The 23,110-nt window shown below is 35.2% G+C and overlaps 2 protein-coding genes across 10 annotated transcripts in view; both read left to right on the forward strand.

Moving 5' to 3' along the window:
* LOC127849558 (baculoviral IAP repeat-containing protein 7-A-like) overlaps positions 1-23,110 on the forward strand; it is a 134,847-nt gene that overhangs the window by 105,744 nt on the left and 5,993 nt on the right. Inside the window, exons 1-3 of one of the 5 annotated variants that reach the window (XM_052382267.1) lie at positions 8,296-8,361; positions 10,862-11,022; positions 21,897-22,014. The exons of 2 other annotated variants lie outside the window; for them this stretch is intronic. In XM_052382267.1, coding sequence (XP_052238227.1) covers positions 8,313-8,361; positions 10,862-11,022; positions 21,897-22,014 — 328 coding nt within the window. In that variant the 5' untranslated portion in view covers positions 8,296-8,312. Of the gene's footprint in view, positions 1-8,295; positions 8,362-10,861; positions 11,023-21,896; positions 22,015-23,110 lie in introns of those variants that run through there. 2 more of the 5 variants (XM_052382263.1, XM_052382264.1) reach the window with 2 other exon arrangements.
* LOC127849559 (baculoviral IAP repeat-containing protein 7-B-like) overlaps positions 1-23,110 on the forward strand; it is a 166,785-nt gene that overhangs the window by 63,003 nt on the left and 80,672 nt on the right. The window lies entirely within an intron of this gene.

Here is a 23,110-nt window from a genome sequence, read left to right on the forward strand (position 1 = left end):
GGACGATTTATTTCATAAATCAATCTCTGGGTTAATGGTCGCCATCTTTCGAACTACTTTAAAAAGTACAACAACAACAATAACAGTAGAAGACAATTTTAATTGCGAAAAGTTGAAAAATTGAGTACATGTGTCACGGTTGTTGAGTGAAATAGTGTTATTTTCAACTGTGTATGAAGCATGTGAACTGGTAGTGGAATAACCGAATTGTTGGTGGAAATGGAATTTAGAAATATATAAAAAAATTCATCATCGTGTAGAATTATCATCAGCATCATTTCTGTGGAACATTGCACTATTCAAAATACAAGTGTTTCATAGATATGGTGCTTTTGACATAGTTCACTAACCATCAAGACTGAAATGATTCATGCACACAGGTAAAGTAAATAATTGAATTTGTGCAGAATGTTTATTTTTTACAAATTATTATTAATTTGACCAATTTATTTTAGATTGATTGCACTGAAACTCAAAGTCTAAAGCTTAGTAAGACACTTAAGCCAGTTTTCTGAGAAGAAACAATACTTGTTCAGAGTACAGCAGGCTCATGCGGCCTCGGTTTATTTATTTGGCCTCGGACTTTAACTGGGTCGCTTTGATTTCAGGTGTTTAGCCCCATATCAACAAGGCTCTTGACCTATATGTAGTTATTCATATTGTTTAAAGATTTTGAGAACCCTCACTCGGTGCCAGTGGGGATAAACAGGGACCTTCTTATAGCTAGATGAATGCATCAATATGCCAGCAACACTTATAATCAATAACTTCATAATGATGATCTGTTCTTTTAACTACATTACTAATTTACCAAAACAATGTGAAACACATTTTTATGCCCCAAAGGAGGGCATATAGTGATCGCACTGTCCGTCTGTCTATCCATCACACTTTGCATTTAGGATTCGAAAAAATGCTCATAACTTCTATGTCGCTTCAGATGTAACATTCATATTGGTATGCATGTGTATATGGACAAGGCCTTCCCATACACACACAAATTTTGACCCCTTTGACCTTGAACTTAGGGTCGGCGTTTAGTTTTGAAAAATGCTCATAACTTCTATTAAAGCGTTTATCGGGGGCATATGTCATCCTACGGAGACAGCTCTTGTTTTGCTACTGTCCTCTGCACAAACCATGATATATAATATATGCATATATGCATCCAACCAAATCAGTAAAACTATTTGTCACTTAATTTCAGTAAACTTATTGCATGTAACTTTTCAACAATATATATATATACATGTATATATAATTATACATAACAGATCTTGAAAAAAACACATCAAACTTCAAATTGTTTTAGTAAATTATAGGCTTTAATTGGTATTGTGACATTGACACCACTCATGTATGCGACTATACAATTATACAACTATGGAACACATTATTTATGAGAAATTCCAATACATCAACATATCGTCTCAGATTTAAGGCAGATAATCTAGTGCTTTTTTGCTGCCATTTTTACTATTACACATATTTTCATTTTATGTTATGATGCATTGATCTTGTTTCTAAATTAACCAAGCAATCATGTTTAACTTTGAAGAAAGATGTTGTCTGATAAATATAGAAAATATAATCACTACAAAGTGAACAAAATTCATTTGAAACTGTGACCAACAAAGATTAGCCAAAGACCAATTCAGATCATGATTTAATTAAATACAAGTAATATGAAAGTCTGCCTATTGGATCCCAGTTAAGACTTATTTGTCAAATCTGCACATTAATTTTCCCTTAGCCATGTAGAATTGGGACTAAATACCATCAAGTCATGTAAAAAGGAGCAGGGTATAGCACGCTGCTATTGATCTCTTGAGCTTTCACATGAATTTTACGGGCAATTTCATACAACAAATGATATTATATAGTGTAATGATAAAGCATTATGAGCACAAATTATACCTCTTACTAGAGGTGCAAAAATCATGTAAGTGTCACATTTCAAAAGAAAATTTATATAAAAGGTATTATTAATTGTTAAAACGTTATAAAAGGTTATTTCAATTCACTAAAGCATTTAATTACAAGAACAAGTGCATTTTATGTCCATTACAATACATGTAACAGTATTGGCATTGTATTTATCTGCATTTGATGTGCATTTAATACACTAAAAATGCAGACAAGATACACTTCTAACAGAAACAAATGTATTTTTTTCTGCATTTTTCCAGCATTAATACTCTTCAAGTGTATTTTTTATCATCCCAAATACACTTTACCAGGAAAAGGTATGTTAAAATGCATTTTTAGTTTGTTTTAAGTATATTTTCAAATGCATTAGACACTCTTTTCTTTTGCAAAAAATGTTGAACAAAAACTTGAAAATATTTAATATACTAAAGTGTAGTAATAATTAAAGTTTGTATGAGCATCAAAACCGTGTCAAATTCATACCAGTGCCTATTTAGTAGCAGTAGGCCTTATATGGTCTACTTGTGGTAGAAATAATGCATTTTGTATAATACAACATACATAAATTAAAAAATATAGCTGCCCATACAGTTCAATACAATGTTCAATTAACTACACTATGCAAAGTTGAAATATGACATCAAGCTTGGAATAATATTTTCAATAATGAATAATATGCTGTTTTAATTTATAATGAAATAGACACTTGCATATAAAAACTGATTTTACATCAAAACTAAATGTTAATTTGATTTTAGCTCCACTGGCCAAAGGTCCTGTGTCCATCGTGCATCCATGCATAAACTTTCCTTTAAACATCTTCTCCTAAACTACTGGTCCAATTCTGATGAAATTTCTTAGGAATGTTCCTGGGGTGAACCTCTTTCAAATTTGTTCAAAATATGCCCCTGGGGTCAAATTTGACTCTGCCCTAGGGGTCACAAAATTGAAAATTTGCTTAAATAAGGCCTATTTTGTGAAAACTTTCAAAATCTCCCGTCCATAACCATTGGGCCTAGGGCTATCAAATTTGGTATGTAGAGACATCTAATAGTCCTCTACCAAATTTGTTCAAATTATACCCCTGGGGTCAAATTTGACCCTGCCCTGGGGTCGCAAAATTGAACATATGCTTATATAGGGTATATTTGTGAAAACTTTACAAATTCTCGTCCATAACCATTGGGCCTAGGGCTACCAAATTTGGTATGTAGTGGCATCTTATAGTCCTCTACCAAGTTTGTTCAAATTATGCCCCTGGGGTCAAGTTTGACCCTGCCCCGAGGGTCACAAAATGACATATGCTTATATAAGGCCTATTTTGTTAAAACTTCAAAAAAATTCTTGTCCATAACAATCCGGCCTAGGGCTATCAAATTTGGTATATAGTGACATCTGATAGTCCTCTACCAATTTGTTCAAATTTAATCCCTGGGTCAAATTTGACCCTGCCCAGGGGGTCACAAATTGAACATATGCTTATATAATGCCTATTTTGTGATAACTTAAAAAAAATCTTGTCATAACCATTAGGCCTAGGGTACACAATTTGGTATGTAGTGACATTGTATAGTCCTCTACTTAGTTTGTTCAAATTATGCCCAGGGGTCAAATTTGACCCTGCCCCGGGGGCCACAAAATCAATTATATGCTTATATAGTGCCTATTTTGTGAAAATTTTAAAACTCTTCTTGTCCTTAACCATAAGGCATAGGCTACCAAATTTGGTATGTAGTGACATGTTATAGTTCTCTACCAAGTTTGTTCAAATTATGCCCCTTGGGTCAAATTTGACCCTGCCCAGGGTCACAAAACCGAACATACACTTATATGGGGCCTATTTTGTGAAAACTTTAAAAATCTTGTTGTCCATAACCATTGGGCCTAGGGCTACCAAATTTGGTATGTAGTGACATCTAATAAACCTCTACCAATTTGTTCAAATAATGCCTCTGGGGTCAATTTTAACCCTGCCCGGGGGGGTCACAAAATTGAATAAACGCTTTTAAAGCGCCTATTTTGTGAAATCTTAAAAAATCTTCTTGTCGAAAACCATTTGGACTATGGCTTCCAAATTTGGTATGCAGTAACATCTTATAGTCCTTACCAAGTTTGTTCAAATTATGCCCTTTGGGTCAAATTTGATCCTGACCCGCATGTCACAAAATTGAACATTATATACGCTTATATCTTGCTAATTTTGTGAAAACTTTAAAAATATTTTTGTCCTTAACTCTAGGACCTAGGGCTACCACATTGTGTATGTAGTGAGATATAGTAGTCCTGTACAAAATTTGCTCAAATTATGCCCCAGGGGTTAAATTTGACCCAGCCCAGAAGGTCACAAAAGTGTACATGTGCTTAAATAGGGCCTATATTTAAGTATTTGCACATGCAGAGAAATTTGTTTCAGCCTTTTTTCAGCAGTGGAGCGATACAGGGCCATCAAGGCCCTCTTGTTTAAATACTCAAAAATTAAACCGGTTTCATGCTTGCATGAACACAGTTTATAAATGCTGTCAGAATTATAAAATATGCAATTACTATAAATACAAATGCCAGGGAAAAGTGCTTTTTGTACTAAAAAATTCGAATGAATATTACAATAATACATTCTGAATACTTGAGTATGTAATTAACAGTTTTGTCTGAGAAAATCACTAAATTTTATATATTTATTCAAATTCACATCAATCATATTTCAAAACACATAATTACTTCAAATCCTTTCACACAATACTGAAAAAAATGCACAGTTTCTGATTGTTATTGATTCTTTATTAATTATATACATGTACCATTATTTAATCTTGATGCATCCTCAATTGTATAATGCACATCTTAATCTGTTTTAACAATTATAATATAAAGATTAAGGCTGACTCAGTAAAATAATAATCCATGATTTCTGCAGTACTTGCAGACAAACTAGGAATACTGCTGTGATATTATCTATCTATCTAATAGGATATAAATTTGGCTTCAATAGAAAAAAAATCAAAGCATACACATGTATAAAATGTACAATGTATATATTAGTTAAACTTAAATTGATTGACCATCGATAAAAAGATATTATAATATATGTATATATATATATATATATATATATATATATATATATATATATATATATATCCTTGTAAAACTAAAAATTAAATATGTATGTTTCTATTACATCATTTAGGACTTTTATTTTCAGACAAAGTAGAGTGAAGCTTAAAACAGTATCCAATTGTAACAGTCAATTTTGAGAAAATCAACCTTATAATTATTTTCTGTGTTGGCCAATGTCATAATTGGTATAAAATGTATATTGAACTGGAAGTTTTCTTTATTTTAAATGATAACATTTGCTTGGTCAGCCATAATTGTCACAATCAAGTGGTCTTTTTACACTGTAGTTTTCTCACTGACTATGGGTTTGTCCGAGAATGAGCCACAAAAAAGTATCGTTGGGGAGATGAGTTGTCAATTTTATGTTTATCAGTCTTTCATAATCCAGTATACCTGTAAAAAGGGAATTTGTAACTAATAATCACACAATATACACAATTAAAATTGTATGCATTTAGATTTATTTAGTACTGCACATTAATCATTTTCCAAAAATATGTAGCAACATTACATTATATAATGCTGCAATACTAAAGTAATTTACTAATTAAAGGTCGCTGATGTGTAATGGATGTGGTGTCCACCTAATGATCTGGAGATCACTGGTTTGATCCCCAGTGTGGGAGCATTCTTAAGAAATCTGCAAGAGACACCCAAGTACTGGTTCTAGGCCCAGGAAACGAACTCAAGAGCATTTCACATACATGTACGTAGTTAGTACTTTAAAAATCGAACTAAAATGGGTTAAAACTAACACTGAAACCCTTAAAATACATTTTATTTGAATCAAGCAAATGTGCAAATTCATTAAAAACAATGAGTAAAATTTTAAAAATTCTACTTTAAAGTAATCATGATAATTTAGATCATTTTCAGAATATTTAATGATGATAATGATACAATTATATATTCCCTAAATGATAAAAATAAAAAAATGTAATGTTAATTTATGAAAAAAACGTTTTAATTTTATCAATATCATGTTAATTACAACTAGATACAGGCAATTAGATCAGAAACGTGCATTAATTATATTAACCCATTCATGCCTAGCGTCCTGAAAAAAGGACATTGCAAACAGCGTAGACCAGATGAGACGCCGCATAATGCGGCGTCTCATCTGGGTCTCTGCGCTGTTTGCTTAAAGAAATTTCTGTAAGAAATATTCGAAATATAGAAATAAATATACCAGACACCCCCCTACTTTTGGAAATAAATTGATCCAATTTAGAGGATGGGAGAGTCCACTGGGCATAAATGGGTTAATGAACAACCCAGACATTTGTAGTGATTTATGGTCACTATTTGATTAACGTTCTATACATAACCTGTCATAAAGGGTATTTTTTAGCCAGTACGACAATCGGCGATATAGTCTGTATTGCATACATATCTCCAACGTCTATTATCGATTTCGCTTCCTCAAATATGAACAAATATTTAATGTTTTACATCGCGAAACGCAATGCATCCAGTTTCACTTTCGGTTTGGTTGGGTTTTGTAAACACCGTAATTTCATCTTAAAAATTGGATGATAGGGGTGATTAAATAATAATGGAAAAGTAAATCACTGGATAATAGGTCAAAATGCAACACAAATGAACGTTAATAGTGCTCTTAATATCAAAGTTTCGGTAAAAAGTTTGGCGCTAGTTCAACGCGCATCGTATACAGCCTCATCAAACAATAGACTGGACAACCTTTTTGGGTAGTAAAGTAGTAATACAAGCAATATGGCGACCGTTAGGCCACGAGGCCTATCTTACGGAGGAATCCGAGATAGCCGATGTATCACGATTGCGAGAATTTCGGAATAAATGTAAACATCGCGTACAAATAATTAGTATATATGATCAGTTCTTTGGATTTATTAGTGGACCCTGGATTCGCCTCATTATCATTTATGATCAGTATGAAAATAGATCGAACCAATTCACGTGGTTTTATTTTTCTTACTGTACTGGGATGATTGCGTCTCGTGAAATATTTGTGTTGTGTGGCACCTTTCTTCAAAGGTCAAACATCTAACAAGGCGTTTCTTTGTTATCGCTATCTTTTAAAACATTCAAATCGACCAGTAAATGTATACATTAAAGTAGTCATTTCTCAATATTTTATAATCTTGACTGAGAGTTTAATAACAAAACCTATAGTTAAAGCAGCCTAGTATGTTGTTATGTCAACTTTCCAAGACTGAGGCAATGGCCACTCCCTTTTTAAGATTTATGAATGTAATTTCACTTTCTTTTCCAAGACCTGTGACTCTGTATTAAGATTCATGAATGTATTAGACTCATATCTGATTGTGCAAATCTTAAATCTGAAATTAAACTAAAACAATACCACAGGTGTTGTGATTTTTTACTTTCCCCTCATAAATGGAAGACTGTAGTATTACATCTTCAAATAGTACGGCAAGCCATGAAAGCGAAAGCTATCAGAACAGTCTCCAACATACCCCGTCACTGAACACCTTGGATTTAGATGAATTGGAACAAGATTGCCAGTTACAACAACATCGCCAAGTCTCCCATAATCCCCAGCAAGTGTCACTCTTCAAAGAACGTAACCAGGAAGCTACTTTTCGTCATGTTCCAATAGGCGTAAATGCTGCAACCATTGATCACCATTAAGAGCACCGTCGGAGGATTATGCTCCAATCCTCAGGATTTTTATTCTCGTTATTTTAATGAAGGGAGCGTCCTCTCAACGTTCCATGACTGGCCAGAAGGAGGCGAATGTTACAAAAGAGGATTTAGCGAAAAATGGGTTTATATATTTACATGTATCTGACCGTGTGCAATGTGTATTTGTAGAGCATGCTTAGGAGAATGGAGCCAGGGTGACATTGTAGCTAATGAACACAGGAAATATTGCCCGGAGTGCACGTTAGCTTTTGGGATATGAGTGCGGGAATATACCTCTGCCTGCATCAAGCAGACCTCAGTCAACACAGCAATCGCCAACAGAGGTCATACAATACTTCTATCACTACAGTGAAGATTCCAGTATTGCGCCGACAGTGGCCAGCAGGTCAGTTTTGCGCGTAGTGACACACCCAAACCCTACAGATGCACCATGCATATCCAGCTTCAGGTCAGAGACAAGCTTTTGATGACGCCAGATATTAGATCAGCTCTACAACCACCGCGAACAGCAGAAACATCAAGTCTTGGATCTGCTGTGGTTATCACAGAACCAAAGCATCCCGACTGGGAGGATCAGAACACAAGGTTAAGATTCTTTCAATGGATGGCCAGCGCAGATGTCCCAGACCCCGAGAGACCTGTCTGCGGCAGGATTGCTCTACATGGGTATGTACATGTAACCAAGGTTTTGTACCTGTACATGTAACAAAGTTTTCAATTAAGTTAAAGCGTGGTAATTAGATTGAGATATGGGTGGGTTGGGTACATGTTGGTGATGTCAATTAGGTAATTAGATTGAGATATTGTGCCAGTGGGTTGGTACATAGGTGATGTTAATTAGGTAATTAGATTGAGATATTGTGGGTTGGTACATGTTGGTGATGTCAATTAGGTAATTAGATTGAGATATTTGTGCCAGTGGGTTGGTACATGTAGGTGATGTTAATTAGGTAATTAGATTGAGATACAGGGTTGGCATATTGACCGGTCAATACTCAATTGACCGGGCCGGCGGTCAATACCCGGTTAAACCGGTCATTACTGGTCAATAATGGTCATTACTGGTCAATACTGGTCGATTGAAAATTGTAGCATTAAAACATCACAAAGGAGCTATTTTATATTAAATCAATAATTATTCTGTAATTGATACTAGTAAACTTTTTTTTTGAGTCATTTATTGTAAAAAAAATCATTAAAGCTGTAAAAATTACTTCTTTATTATTTATGGAAATGGCCTCACATACATAAGGACTCAGGCAATATCTTTATCTCAGTGTATCGCATCTGTTACTAAAGTATTATACTTTTGTAGTTACCATAGTATTTCACTTATCTATTGATATATCTATTTGATAAGCAGATGGACAAACAGAACTCTTGTGCTTTCTAGGGTCATAAATCTGGCCCCTAAGCCTTAATTGGTAATTAAAATGCATACAGTGTTATGTCTCTGATATGACAATGAAGCAAATCTGCCCTTAGGCTATTTCATATCACTCACACAAAAGGATGTTACTTGCTATTAATTTAATAGTAACTTCTAACTGTTCTCCTTTCTGTATTAAGAGGGTTTTTTTTCCTTTCATATTTAAAAGTTCAATTGGTATTCAAATGAATAAGCAATCAAAGTTCTTGATGTTTGACAACAAAATGTTTCCAATTGTGGTTGTTACTCTAGACTCTTCTTTTCAATTATTTTTTTCTTTTTAATAATTATTTCTTATAATGTTTATCACTTTTTATATCAATGGAAAATAAAAGATTTTTTCACTATTTTGTTTAAAAAGTATTTAAGAAATCTATGCAAGAAAACATGACAAGTAAGGGTCGTGTCAAAAAGGTTGCCATTTAAGGCCTATTATCAGTTTTGGGTGCCCCATCCTGTATAGGTGAGAAGACTGTGGGGACAGTAGGGGCATGGGAACAACTCATACACAGTAATTGACAGGTTCTTGTTGAATGAAGCACAGAATTCTCTAAGCATTCATAATTCATTAGAATTGAAAAAAGTTCAATCGACCAGAAAAATCCAATTGACCAACTTTGACTAATTTGCAAATTTTGAGAGATTGGCCTACAAATTGCATTGAATAGGTATAAAATATTGGTTATTAATAGCTTAAGACATTATTGGCAACATGTCTGTTTAATTTATATTATCAATATTGTTTAATTAGGCATGGAATATTAATCAAAATTGGGGGTTAAAGTTCAATTGACCAGTAATGACCACTTCGGGAGTATGACCGGGGCGGTTTTAACCGGTTAAAACCGCCGGTTAAAACCGGGGGCGGTCGATGGTGCCAACCTGTTGAGATACTGTGGGTTGGTAACTTGGTATGTGATGTCAATTAGGTAATTAGATTGAGATATTGTGGGTTGGTAGGTGATGTCAATTAGGTGGTTTCCGGTGAAAAACTTTAGTTTGTATTGATCCATGGGGATGAAACATCCAAACAATCTGGCCAGAAGCTACATGTACACTGTTTGCTAATGAGATAGCTAAACATTTTTCCTGAAAACAGCAGAAAATGACGGGTCTCAGCAGACTGCATAGATGTGCAGGCTGGTATGGAGCTTCGCAACATAAGACCCATTTTTAGCATGATGTGGCGCCTTGTAATTGTATGTCATTTTGTTCTATAATTTGCGGTCTTCAGGAGCTACTCTGTCCTCTAATAAAATCTTTTGTGACGTAATAGGTGACAGGGTAGCTCCTGACCGTGGACTGCTGCGGCTCATGTAAGGTATGAAAATGGTCTTTCATGTTCAAAGACTATTATGTGATTTATATGTATAACATACACATCAGTTTTATTCAGGAAGCATCTTTGTGTTAGTTAATAGGCAATGCCGAAGCCCTTTTATTATTTTCCGACAATATTTTTGTAATTTTTTTGCCATTATTGATGATTATTCTCACATTCTTGTCATGGTAGTGATTTTGAACATAATTGTTTAATGTGTGAATGATAATCATTCATTGTTATGTTCTTGCAACATATCTTGGGGACATGATATTGGGTGATATCCACCATGTTCAGTATCAATTTATGATTAAGAAATTAAGTAAGTTACAATTAGAAAGAAAAACATATCTTGTTATCATTCATTATGTGTAATGGTAAGGTTTTGTATTCATTCATATAACCACTTCATTCAGGTAAAGGCGATTATTGCACGTGTTTTTGGTGCGGAGGACAGCTCTATGACTGGGAACCAAACGATGTACCCTGGGTTGAGCATGCAAAGTGGTTCCCACAGTGTGGCTTTGTACGACAGCAGAAGGGAGAGGCTTTTATCCAACGTGTCAGAAATCAAGAGGTATAAAATCATAATGGACGAATCGATACAGTGAAGGTGTAGTTATGTAGTTTATATTTATGAAGAAATGCAGTTTTACAATGTATTATAAACTTCTTTGGAAATGGGGCTGGAGCCCTTTGGGTTGTTAAAATTAATTTGTTTTACTAAAATTAAGAAGTATGGACAGTGTTTTTTTTCCATTCAAAATAGGTTTCCGGTAATCGGCCTATTCCCAATGGAAAAAAGTGTATATTTTTCCCTAATAGGAGCTAAATATTCCATATGGAAAATTTTCCAAAAATAAAAATAAATTTTTAGATCTAAAATTGTTTTCGTCTCCCAACCATATAAGTTCAACCTTAGTAAATATAATATTGAAAACACCTGTGTTCTCACTTTGAAGCATTTTAAGCAAAAAAAAGTCATTTATTTCCCAATTTTAGTTAAAACCAAAAAAATTCTCAATCCAAAGGCCCAGTCCCTTCCCCAAAATGGTGATAAAAACACTGATGGATACTTTTATTTTGCGTATTAATCGGATGACTTGTACTTGTTGACGATGTTTGTTAATTTAATGACGCTTGCTTAATAACAAAATAATCAACCGTTTTCCTTTGGCTAGGATTTTGCTTAGGAATCTTTCAGGCAATATGTTAATTGTGTGACATATTTGTTTTCCATTAAGCCAATACACAAAACGCTTGAATTTCATCGCAAATAAAATAAGCGCCTGAACAACATGGAAAATATTGGGCTCACGAATGATGCTGACATAATCAAAGGAAGGTATAGTCTGAAATCTGTGCAAGACCGGATTGGACTACGCTTTGTTTAAAAGCAAAAAGGTGGTGTCATTATAATTTTTTTTCCCCGATTGGGAATTTTTTTAGCAAATTTTGGGAAAAGTTGTGTGGTTGGGAATTTAGTCAAATTTCGGCTATTAAATTGGGCCAAAGAAAACCTGATGAATGCTAAAAATAGTGAATAAAAGTGCTCTGTAAATTATATTTGCTAAGGTTTAAACTCATAGAGCTGGAAAAAGAGATGAAATAATGTAATCAAATATTCAATGTTATTACAGTGCTCCAGCTAGGATTTGAAAAGGGGGCTTTTTTGTCGTTTCTGGAATGCTTCCTCTTATATGTAAATTTATATGTTATTAATAATTGTTAGAATATATTATTCCCATTATTATTAAACAATTCAAATATAATGTCTACAATGAGGAATAAATTAATAGCAATGTACATGTATTGTAATAAGAGATTATTAATCAACATATGTTTTTTTGTTTTGTTTTTAAGGGCAGAGGGGGGGGGGCCAAGGAAGGGCAGGGCGGAGGTTTGGGAGGGAAGGGGGAGGTTCGGGAGGGAAGGGCGGAGGTTCGGGAGGTCAGGGCGGGGGCTCCCTTCAATGTAGGCCTAGCTGGAGCACTGAATTATAAAATAAAAATAAAACACTTTCACTTAGGAATTTGGGGAAATTTAGGCAGCATCTGGGAAATAAATATTCTTTTTTGAGGTTTGGAAAGGGGCAAAAGTCTGGTCCCAACTTTGACCAAAATAAAAACTTGCCACAGTGCCTTGTAAATAGCCTAGTGTACTTCAATTTTATTAAGTGCGAATCCATATTGGTCTTGTTATAAGCTGAAGACAGCAGTGTAAGACTTAAGGCCAAATAAGCTGCATTTCTCTATATGTTCAGTTGGTTCTCTGTTAGAAAAATTGGCATTTTCCTTCTCATTTGAATACAAACACACACCAGGCTCTTGTTTTTTTTATAAAACAGGGGGAAATGGCCATAGCCTTCAAATATATGGAAAAACAGTTTGTGAAATTAAATTTGGGCATAACATTAATGCAATCTTACTGATAGAAGAAAATTCCATGATACAAAATGTAGTAGAAATTCCATTGGTAAGTTCATATTTCTGGTAGGTGAAAAAAGCATGAATTTGATGAAATTGTATTTATGGATGTATAAAGCTACAGCCGTAGAATAAAAAAAAGCCCTAGTCTCCAGTCAATAAATGACACATATTGATGGCATTGTTTGTGGTTGAAACTCTTAGGCACAAAAATAAATTAAATCGACATTTATATTCCTAAATGTATTAATTAAAGATCATTTTGTCTTAACTCAAATTGGCCAGACAAGATATTGGTTATGACGGTAATATCACATTGGTTCAGATCTATAAATTCAATCATGCTTAATAAATAAAACCCATATTACCTTTACAACTGCATACAATATTATATTAATTCAAGAAATTGTATCATTTTCAATGTGGCTTTCAAGGTGCTAAACTTAAAATTTATCATTTGAAATTCCTTTATTTAAAAGGAAAGGTTTGAGTGCAAATAAATTTATAAGTGACAAATATCTAATGGAATTCATGTGATACAAATCATGATTGGCAGATTATTATTGTACATTCAAACTTATCTTTCATCAATTGGTTAAAATTGGGCCTATCCCGCTTTATCTCTTTCACCTTATGATCTTTTGTATCATGTCCCTTTGGTTCAAATATTTGAGCTATTCATACTATTATTTATCCAATTTATAATAGTTAGCTTAGGTTTGTTCAACCATTGAATGACTTAGCACCAGTGTTTGCTTTAAGTACAGTTTACACTTTCATTTTCTTTGTATTGGTAGTATGTTTATTGTTATAAATTGTCTGAAATTTGAAAATAAGACCATTTTTTTATACATGTCAACTCAACTTATTTTTTTTATGTTTTACCCTATGTATTTCTTATTCACAGACTTGGAAAAGTTCGAAAAGATCCTCAACAATACAAACATTAGTACAGTTCTTCTAAGCCTTATAAATCTCAACTTTTAAATGCGTTAAAGTAGAAATAAATGCTTAAATGTAACTATTGTTACATAATGTATAAGCTTTATCAAGATAGATTCATATTTGAAGTTGCGGCTAAGTGTGAACTTGAGAACTGGTGTAGTGTCTACCTCCAAGACTTATGGTAAAAAATGAGTCTAGCTCTATGAAATTAGGGTTAAATGCATGTGCTTAACGTCTAGATTAGCCTATGCAGTATAGGGTTAGGCTTATCAGGAACGACACTTTCCGCCTAGACTGGATTTTTGTTAAGGAGACTTCCTTTAAGCAAAAGGTTCAGTAAAAGCGGAAAGTTTAATCCCTGATTAGCCTGTGCAGAATAAACAGTCATTTCTGGGAGTTTTCTCAGAATGTGGCGCAAACATTGATTTAAAGAAGCCTGAGATAAATAATTAAAATGCTTCAAGGACTCGTGTTTAATCTGTACTATTGAAGAAAGTTAATTTTTGTGGCAAACACTGAATAATTCCTGCATATGGTTGATTTCGTCAGTTAAAAGAAGCCGATGGTGTGGATCCTGTTTAAAATTAACAATATATTTTTTTTGCTGTTAATACAAAAGAATTTCAATACAATTAAAGATCTTTTACTTTGTTATCAACCGCCTTAGGCGGAGGGATATTGTTTTTGGCGTATTCCGTCCGTCTTTCCGTCCGTCCGGCACTTTTGTGTATGGAGCCATATCTTGGAAGTTCTTTGGCGGATTTCATTGAAACTTGGTATGAGTATATATATGGATAAGAGGATGATGCACGCAAAATGGCATTGTACACCATCTGTTAATAATGGAGTTACCGCCCTTTGTATCTTAAACAATGCTTTTTTAGCTGAGTGTCAAATATAACACTTTGTGTCCAGAAGCATATTGGCGGGGGATATCAAACGGGTTTGCTTGTTGACATTTGTTTTACAGAAATACAGAATGTTCTCTCTTAGTCTCTATGAATACACGTTCAATGCCTATTGTATGCTTAGAACATAGAGCCAATTTCAATGCCAGACTTTATCAATAATTTACAAGAAAATTATTCTCAGATAATACGGTATGACATGCCATATCGATTCTCCTGGTAACAGGCTTTATTCTCTGATTAGAGCAGGTAATATAATATGAAATAGTAAACTTAAACTTATTGTTGTCAACTTCTATGGATTAAAATTACATTAAAACTTTACTTTTTGCATATACCATAGTCTCAGAGCCAAACAATAGTTGAGCTGATTATCATCTATTTACAAATATATCCATGTACATGTAGTTGGGTATAACAATGGATTGTGTGCTTTGTTGATTGTTCAGGTTGTTTGCTATCCATTATGATTTGATCTTATTGCTATAAAGAGCAATCACGAATGAGTAAGATCTTAACCGGATTAAATTGTATTCAGTATATGGACTGTTGCTGACTTGTTTTGATATTTGATATGTTACATCATTTATTGGAGCTTTTATTAAACATTGTTTTTTGCAATCTGAAGGCAAATTAGAAACATTATACAGTTTATACACAATTTATTTGATCTTAAGCTCAATTCCCCCTCCATATCATCCACCCCAACCCACCCCACATACACACACTTGCCCCCCGAACAAAGGAACGTTGTGTGTGTGGTTTGAAACTGTACATGGCACTGCAACGATTCAACTTAATGAGAATGTACAGGGATTTTACCAATATTGCCTAAATATAAATGGAAGAGATGACAAACTCATTTCATTACTGGATTTCCTACATATGTATCTAGATGCAGTATTATATTGCTGTTTATTATGCCCCCCTTCGAAGAAGAGGGGGTATATTGTTTTGCACATGTCGGTCCGTATGTCCGTCTGTATGTCCGTCCACCAGATTGTTTCCAGATGATAACTCAAGAACACTTAGGCTTAGGATCTTGAAACTTCATAGGTACATTGATCATGACTCGCAGATGACCCCTATTAATTTTGAGGTCACTAGGTCAAAGGTCAAATTGACCCGAAAGAGTAAAATGTTTCCGGATGATAACTCAAGAACGCTTACGCCTAGGATCATGAAACTTCATAGGTACATTGATCATGTTTCGCAGATGACCCCTATTGATTTTGAGGTCACTAGGTCAAAGGTCAAGGTCACGTTGACCCGAAATAGTAAAATGGTTGCCGGATGATAACTCAAGAACGCTTATGCCTAGGATCATGAAACTTCATAGGTACATTGATCATGACTCTCAGATGACCACTATTGATTTTGAGGTCACTAGGTCAAAGGTCAAGGTCACGGTGACCCGAAACAGTAAAATGATTTCCGGATGATAACTCAAGATCGCTTACGCCTAGGATCACGAAACTTCATAGGTACATTGATCATGACTCGCAGATGACCCCTATTGATTTTCAGGTCACTAGGTAAAAGGTCAAGGTCACGGTGACCCGAAACAGTAAAATGGTTTCCGGATGATAACTCAAGAATGCTTATGCCTAGGATCATGAAACTTCATAGGTACATTGATCATGACTCGCAGATGACCCCTATTGATTTTCAGGTCACAAGGTCAAAGGTCAAGGTCATGGTGACTCAACTTAGAAAAATGGTTTCCGGATGATAACTCAAGAACGCTTATGCCTAGGATCATGAAACTTCATAGGTACATTGATTATGACTCACAGATGACCCGACCCCTATTGACTTTCAGGTCACTAGGTCAAAGGTCAAGGTCACGGTGACTCTGACACAGTAAAATGGTTTCTGGATTATAACTCAAGAATGCTTAAGCCTAGGATCATGAAACTTCATAGGTACATTGATCATGACTCGCAGATGACCCCTATTGATTTTCAGGTCACTAGGTCAAAGGTCAAGGTCACGGTGACTCGACACAGTAAAATTGTTACCGGATGATGTCTCAAGAATACTCATAGGCCTAGGATCATCAAACTTCATAGATACATTGATCATGACTGGCAGATGACCCCTATTGATTTTCAGGTCACTAGGTCAAGGTCACAGTTACAAAAAACGTATTCACACAATGGCTGCCACTACAACTGACAGCCCATATGGGGGGCATGCATGTTTTACAAACAGCCCTTGTTTCATACTTGCTAATCTAATAATAATAGTAATCATAATTATTCAGTGATTTAATTGAATTATATCCAATAAACATTAATGTTTTGATTTCTGTTAAAAACATATCACATATTAAGTAATAATTGCATATCAAATATTTTACTGACCAATCAAAATTGTGTATGATCCTTAAATAAAGCTACATAGCTCAATAACAAAAGCCAATTATATAGACGTTTCCTAAATGCCACAGCTGCTGTGAAGCATTTATTGATTCTGTAATTTCCTGCAGCTTAGTGTTAGCAAATGTTTTATTGACGAGCTGCGTTCTGAGAAAACCAGGCAGAGTGCATGTGCAAAAAGTCTGCATTGTCCAATCTAGGACAACACTTTCCACTGAAAACTAATTTATGTTTAGAACAGATTTCCTTTAAAGGATAATCTTAATAATGCATAAAGTGTGGTCCCAGATGAGCCTGCGCACACTGAATAGGCTTATCTTAAACAATACCTTATGCACGGGCATGGAGCCCTGTTTTCCAAGGGACAGGACCATGTCTTTGTATCATGTAGCTATTAAATTGTCATGTTCACACATCTACTTACATGATGACAGTAATCAATAAATTATTGAACACTGTATTACATTAATTGGAAAGCAAACACAAAACTTGAAGTCAATATAATTTTGTGATTTTTTATCCCAGACTGTTTATTTAATGTTCTGGGTGTATTTTTATACCCCGGCTATATAGGAGTCACTTTGTCCGTCGGTTTGTCTGTCCCAAAACTTTCATCCGATCGTCACCAAACTTGGTCAGAAGTTGTATCTAGATGATGTCTAGGTCAGGTTTGAATATGGGTCATGCCGGGTCAAAAACTAGGTCACGCGGTGAGACTTTAAAATCATTAAGCACATTTGTTCACCATCATTGAACGGTGTGTCATGCAAAAGAATTAGGTCGATATCTCCAACGTCAAGGTCACACTTTGAGTTCAAAGGTCAAAAATGGCATTAAATGAGCTTGTCCGAGCCATAACTATGTCATTCATTTTGAGATTTTAAAATAATTTGGCACATTTGTTCGCCATCATTGGACAGTGTGTTATGCAAAAGAATTGCTTCCATATCTCCAAGGTCAAGGTCACACTTTTGAGTTCAAAGGTCAAAAATGGCCATAAATGAGCTTGTCAGGGCCATAACTATGTCATTCATTGTGAGATTTTAAAATAATTTGGCACATTTGTTCACCATCATTGGACGGTGTGTCATGCGAAAGAATTACGATGATATCTTCAACGTTAAGATCACACTTTGAGTTCAAAGGTCAAAAATGGCCATAAATGATCTTGTCTGGGAAGAAGTTTTCATCCGATCTTCACCAAACTTGGTCAGAAGTTGTATCTAGACAATATCTAGGTCAAGTTGAATATGGGTCATGACGGGTAAAAAACTAGGTCACGGGGTCTCTGAGTGCATTTCAAAGATTTAGCATGGTGTCAGCTCTCTAATTGAAGTAGTTTCATGTGATCTTCACCAAATTTAGTCAGAAGTTGTGTCTAGACAATATCTAGGTCAAGTTTAAATATGGGTCATTGCCAGGTCAAAAATTAGGTCACGGGGGTCACTTAGTGCATTTCAAGGATTGAGCATGGTGTCCGCTCTATAATTATGCCCCCCTTCGAAGAAGAGGGGGTATATTGTTTTGCTCATGTCGGTCGGTCCGTCGGTCGGTGGGTCCGTCCGTTGGTCCATCCACCAGATGGTTTCCGGATGATAACTCAAGAACGCTTATGCCTAGGATCATGAAACTTCATAGGTACATTGATCATGATCCGCAGATGACCCCTATCGATTTTCAGGTCACTAGGTCAAAGGTCAAGGTCACTGTGACTAGAACCAGTAAACTGGTTTCCGGATGATAACTCAAGAACGCTTACACTAGGATCATGAAACTTCATACTAGGTGCATTGATCATGACTCGCAGATGACCCCTATTTATTTTCAGGTCACTAGGTCAAAGGTCAGATGACCCCTATTAATTTTTCAGGTCACTAGGTCAAAGGTCAAGGTCACAGTGACTCGAAACAGTTAAATGGTTTCCTGATGATAACTAAAGAATAATTAGGCTTAGGATCATGAAACTTCAAAGGTTCATTGATCATGACTGGCAGATGACCCCTATAGATTTTCAGGTCACTAGGTCAAAGGTCAAGGTCACAGTGACAGTAAACGGATTCACACAATGGCTGCAACTACAAGTGTCAGCCCATATGGGGGGCATGCATGTTTTACAAACAGCCCTTGTTATCCTCCGCCAAAGGCAGAGGGATATTGTTTTGGCGTTGTCCGTCCTTCCGTCCGTCCGTCCGGCACTTTTTTGTCTGGAGCCATATCTTGGAAGTGCTTTGGCAGATTTCATTGAAACTTGGTACGAGTATATATATGGATAAGAGGATGATGCACGCCAAATGGCGTTGTTCACCATCTGTTAATAATGGAGTTATGGCCCTTTGTATTTTGAAAAAATGTTTTTTTCTGTGAAAAAGCTCTAGGTTGGCGGGGGATACCAATTCAACGAATTTGCTTGTTGAAGTAGTTTTCACCTGATCTTCACCAAACTTGGTCAGAAGTTGTACCTAGACAATGTCTAGGTTAAGTTTGAATATTGGTCATGCTGGGTCAAAAACTAGGTTACAGGGTCACTTAGTGCATTTCAAGGATTAAGCATGGTGTCTGCTCTCTAATTGAAGTAGTTTTCATCCGATCTTTACCAAATTTGGTCAGAAGTTGTGTCTAAATGATATCTAGGTCAAGTTCACATATGGGTCATGCCTGGTCAAAAACTATGTCACGTGGTCACTTAGTGCATTTCATGGATTTAGCATGGTGTCCGCTCTCTAATTGAAGTAGTTTTCATCTGATCTTTACCAAATTTGGTCGGAAGTTGTGTCAAAAAATTATATCTAGGTCAAGTTCAAAAATGGGTCATGCTGGGTCAAAAACTAGGTCACATGGTCACTAAGTGCATTTCAAGCATTAAGCATGGTGTCCGCTCCCTAATTGAAGTAGTTTTTTAATCCGATCTTCACCAAATTTGGTCAGAAGTTGTGTCTAGATGATATGTAGGTCAAGTTGAAATATGGGTCATGGTAAAGTTATCAAGTTGTCCAAAACCTTCAAACGGGCGTATCTTGTGAAAGTTTTGCACTCTTGTGTATGGAATGGGTCTGATTACCGGACCCGATTTTGAATGCAAGAAAACAATGTGAATTCATATGATGCATTTATATATGCAAGTGTATTTTAACTAATAAGTTGTCACACAAAAAATACAAAAGGATTACTTGTATTATATTCTTTGTTGAAAAAAAAATATTCTAAGAGTAATGTCTTATTTCACATAATAGTGTATTATTCAAACAGTGATTATTTTTTTAATTTTGTGAATTAGACAATATTTTACATTTTATATCATTAATGGATGGTCATCATTGATCAATTAAAAAATATTTAAAACACTTTTGATTGATTGATTTGAAAATATGAGTATTGCCCAGCTAAGTGTAAAAACCTTACATGTAATTAACATTTTTGGAAAAATAATATTACTTGTACTTGAATTTCAGAAAATCTTATTTGATGTCATGGTAGATTTTCTGAAAATGCTGTTTTGTTATTACATTTATCATTCATCATTTTTGGAAAATGAATATAATTATTAGGTGATTTTTTTGTTTAAATTTATTAAAAATAAATAATTTATCCACAATATGACCCTGACCCAGTGTTCATGTTAGAGAAAGCCCACAGTGCAATAAATGACATAGTAAAAAAAAACTTGGGGGTGGAAGGGTGGGAATGAGCATTTGAACTTGTGCACCTTGCTCAGTTGTATTCACATTTGCTGAGTTTGTTCCACCCAGTAAAACTTTGGTGCATTAAAGAAATTGTTTGTATCCTTGTAACAGGTGTCCTATTCTATTGCAAAGTTGCTCTGTGTTGTTTACTTCTGCTCACCTGCTTTTACCACTGTTTATCGTTTACCGAATTCCATTTCCTATCCTTTCCTTTGTTGAATTCTTTCTTTTATAATAGTTTTATCCTAAACTCTCTTTTACCTACCACTCAACAATATTTAGATAAAAAGCAAGTAACTTGCTTAACAAGAAGTTCTCACAAGATGGTAGATCTATATGAAGTGGTCTGATCATACGTTCTGTGAAAACTGGACTTGATGCATCTTTTTAACCCATTTATGCCTAGTGGACTCTCCCATCCTTATAAATTGGATCAATTTATTTCCAAAATTAGGGATGTCTAGTATATTTATTTCTACATTTAGAATATTTCTTACAGAAATTTGTTTAAGCAAACAGCGCAGACCCTGATGAGACGTCGCATCATGCGGCGTCTCATCTGGATCTACGCTGTTTGCCAAGGCCTTTTTTCTAGATGCTAGGCATAAATGGGTTAAAGTTATTAGTCTGTACAGTCTCCACAGGCTTATCGGGGACAATATTATCCGCTTTATGGTATTTGCTGTTTATAGGAAGTCTCTTCCAAACGTAAAATCCAGTTTAGGCAAATAGAGTGGTCCCTGATTAGTATGTACGTACTTCACAGACTAATCTGGGATGGCACTTTATATTAATGCATTAAGCCCAGTCTTCCCAGAATGATGCTGATTTAACTGGACGTGATACATTTTTACATATTAAGGGCTTTTCTCCAAAGTCTGATGGCTTTTCAATCCTTGGTAGGTAAAATGTATGAATTGCGTAAAACATTTAAAAAAACTTCATATGTAATGCTTTCATAACGTGATCTCTCTATCTTTGAAAAATATTAAACGTCAAAATGATTCCGGTAGTGACATTTGTGAAAACTATTTGACAACATATCAACACTAGTTTGCCCAACATTAATGTTGTGGTATGAGTATTGACAACAATGTTTGGTATATTCCAGACCGTTGGTGTTGAATCTCCTAGTAACCAGGAATTCTTGAGACGCCCTCATGTTCTGGCTGCACTGAATGACTATGGATATACGCAGGAGCAGGTCTTGGAGGGTTTACAAACATATGGTATGTACTGTAGGTCTGCAGTTCATACAGGCTTATTAGAGACTAAAATTTCCATTTGTTTTAAAATTTGTGTTTAAAGCAAGTTCATGCAAATCCAGTCTTAAGAGAAATGTGTTGTACTGTACCTGATAAACCTGTGGGGACTGCACATGCTAATCTGGCATGTCACTTTATGCACATGCATTAAAGCCCAGTTTTCCCAGAGCGAGGACCATATCCAGAATTTGAATTCCATACATGTATACCTGGCAAGTCACAAAATGACACAACCCTCATTTGATTGTTTTAGCTCACCTGACCACCATTGGGAGGTTTCTGTCCTCTTTTTGTACATAGCCAACAATATTTTTGAGTCATGTTTCTTGCCCAATTTTCACAAAACTTTGTTTAAATATTTGTCCTTATGATATCACGGCCCAGTTTGAAATTGGATCTGGTTGGGTAAAAACTAGATCATTTTGAACAAGCTTGTGAATGCAATAGTTTACATCTCTCAACCAATCTTCTTGAAACTTTGTGACAATTTTATGCCCCTGAAGGAGGGCATATAGTGATCGGCCTGTCCGTCCGTCCGTCTGTCCGTCACACCTTGCCTATAGGTTTCGAAAAATGCTTATAACTTCTATGTCGCTTCAGATCATAGCAATTTCATATTTAGCATGCATGTGTATATGGACAAGGCCTTTCCATACGCACAAAAATTTTGACCCCTGTGACCTTGACCTTGAACTTAGGGTCCGCGTTTAGGTTTCGAAATCTGCGTTTAGGTTTCGAAAAAAGCTCATAACTTCTATTAAGCGTTTATAGCGGGCATAAGTCATCCTATGGTGACAGCTCTTGTTTCTGTTATACATGTATTCTGATTTCAAACGTGTGTTCGTTAGGTTAGAAAATAGATTACAAGGTCAATTGAAAGAGCAAGTTGATAAGCACTTTAAAAATTACATTTGTTGCAAAGTCTTAATGAAACCTGGTAAATGAAACTTTGTTTCATTTATAAGGTTACATAGTTTGAAACTTGGTAATGTTGGGTAAAAGTAAGGCCTTAATTCCCAATTGTAAGTGAACTTGGTATGAACATGTGACCAAAATGCCA

Source organism: Dreissena polymorpha, chromosome 11 (assembly GCF_020536995.1).
Source record: "Dreissena polymorpha isolate Duluth1 chromosome 11, UMN_Dpol_1.0, whole genome shotgun sequence".
NCBI classification, from domain to species: domain Eukaryota; kingdom Metazoa; phylum Mollusca; class Bivalvia; order Myida; family Dreissenidae; genus Dreissena; species Dreissena polymorpha.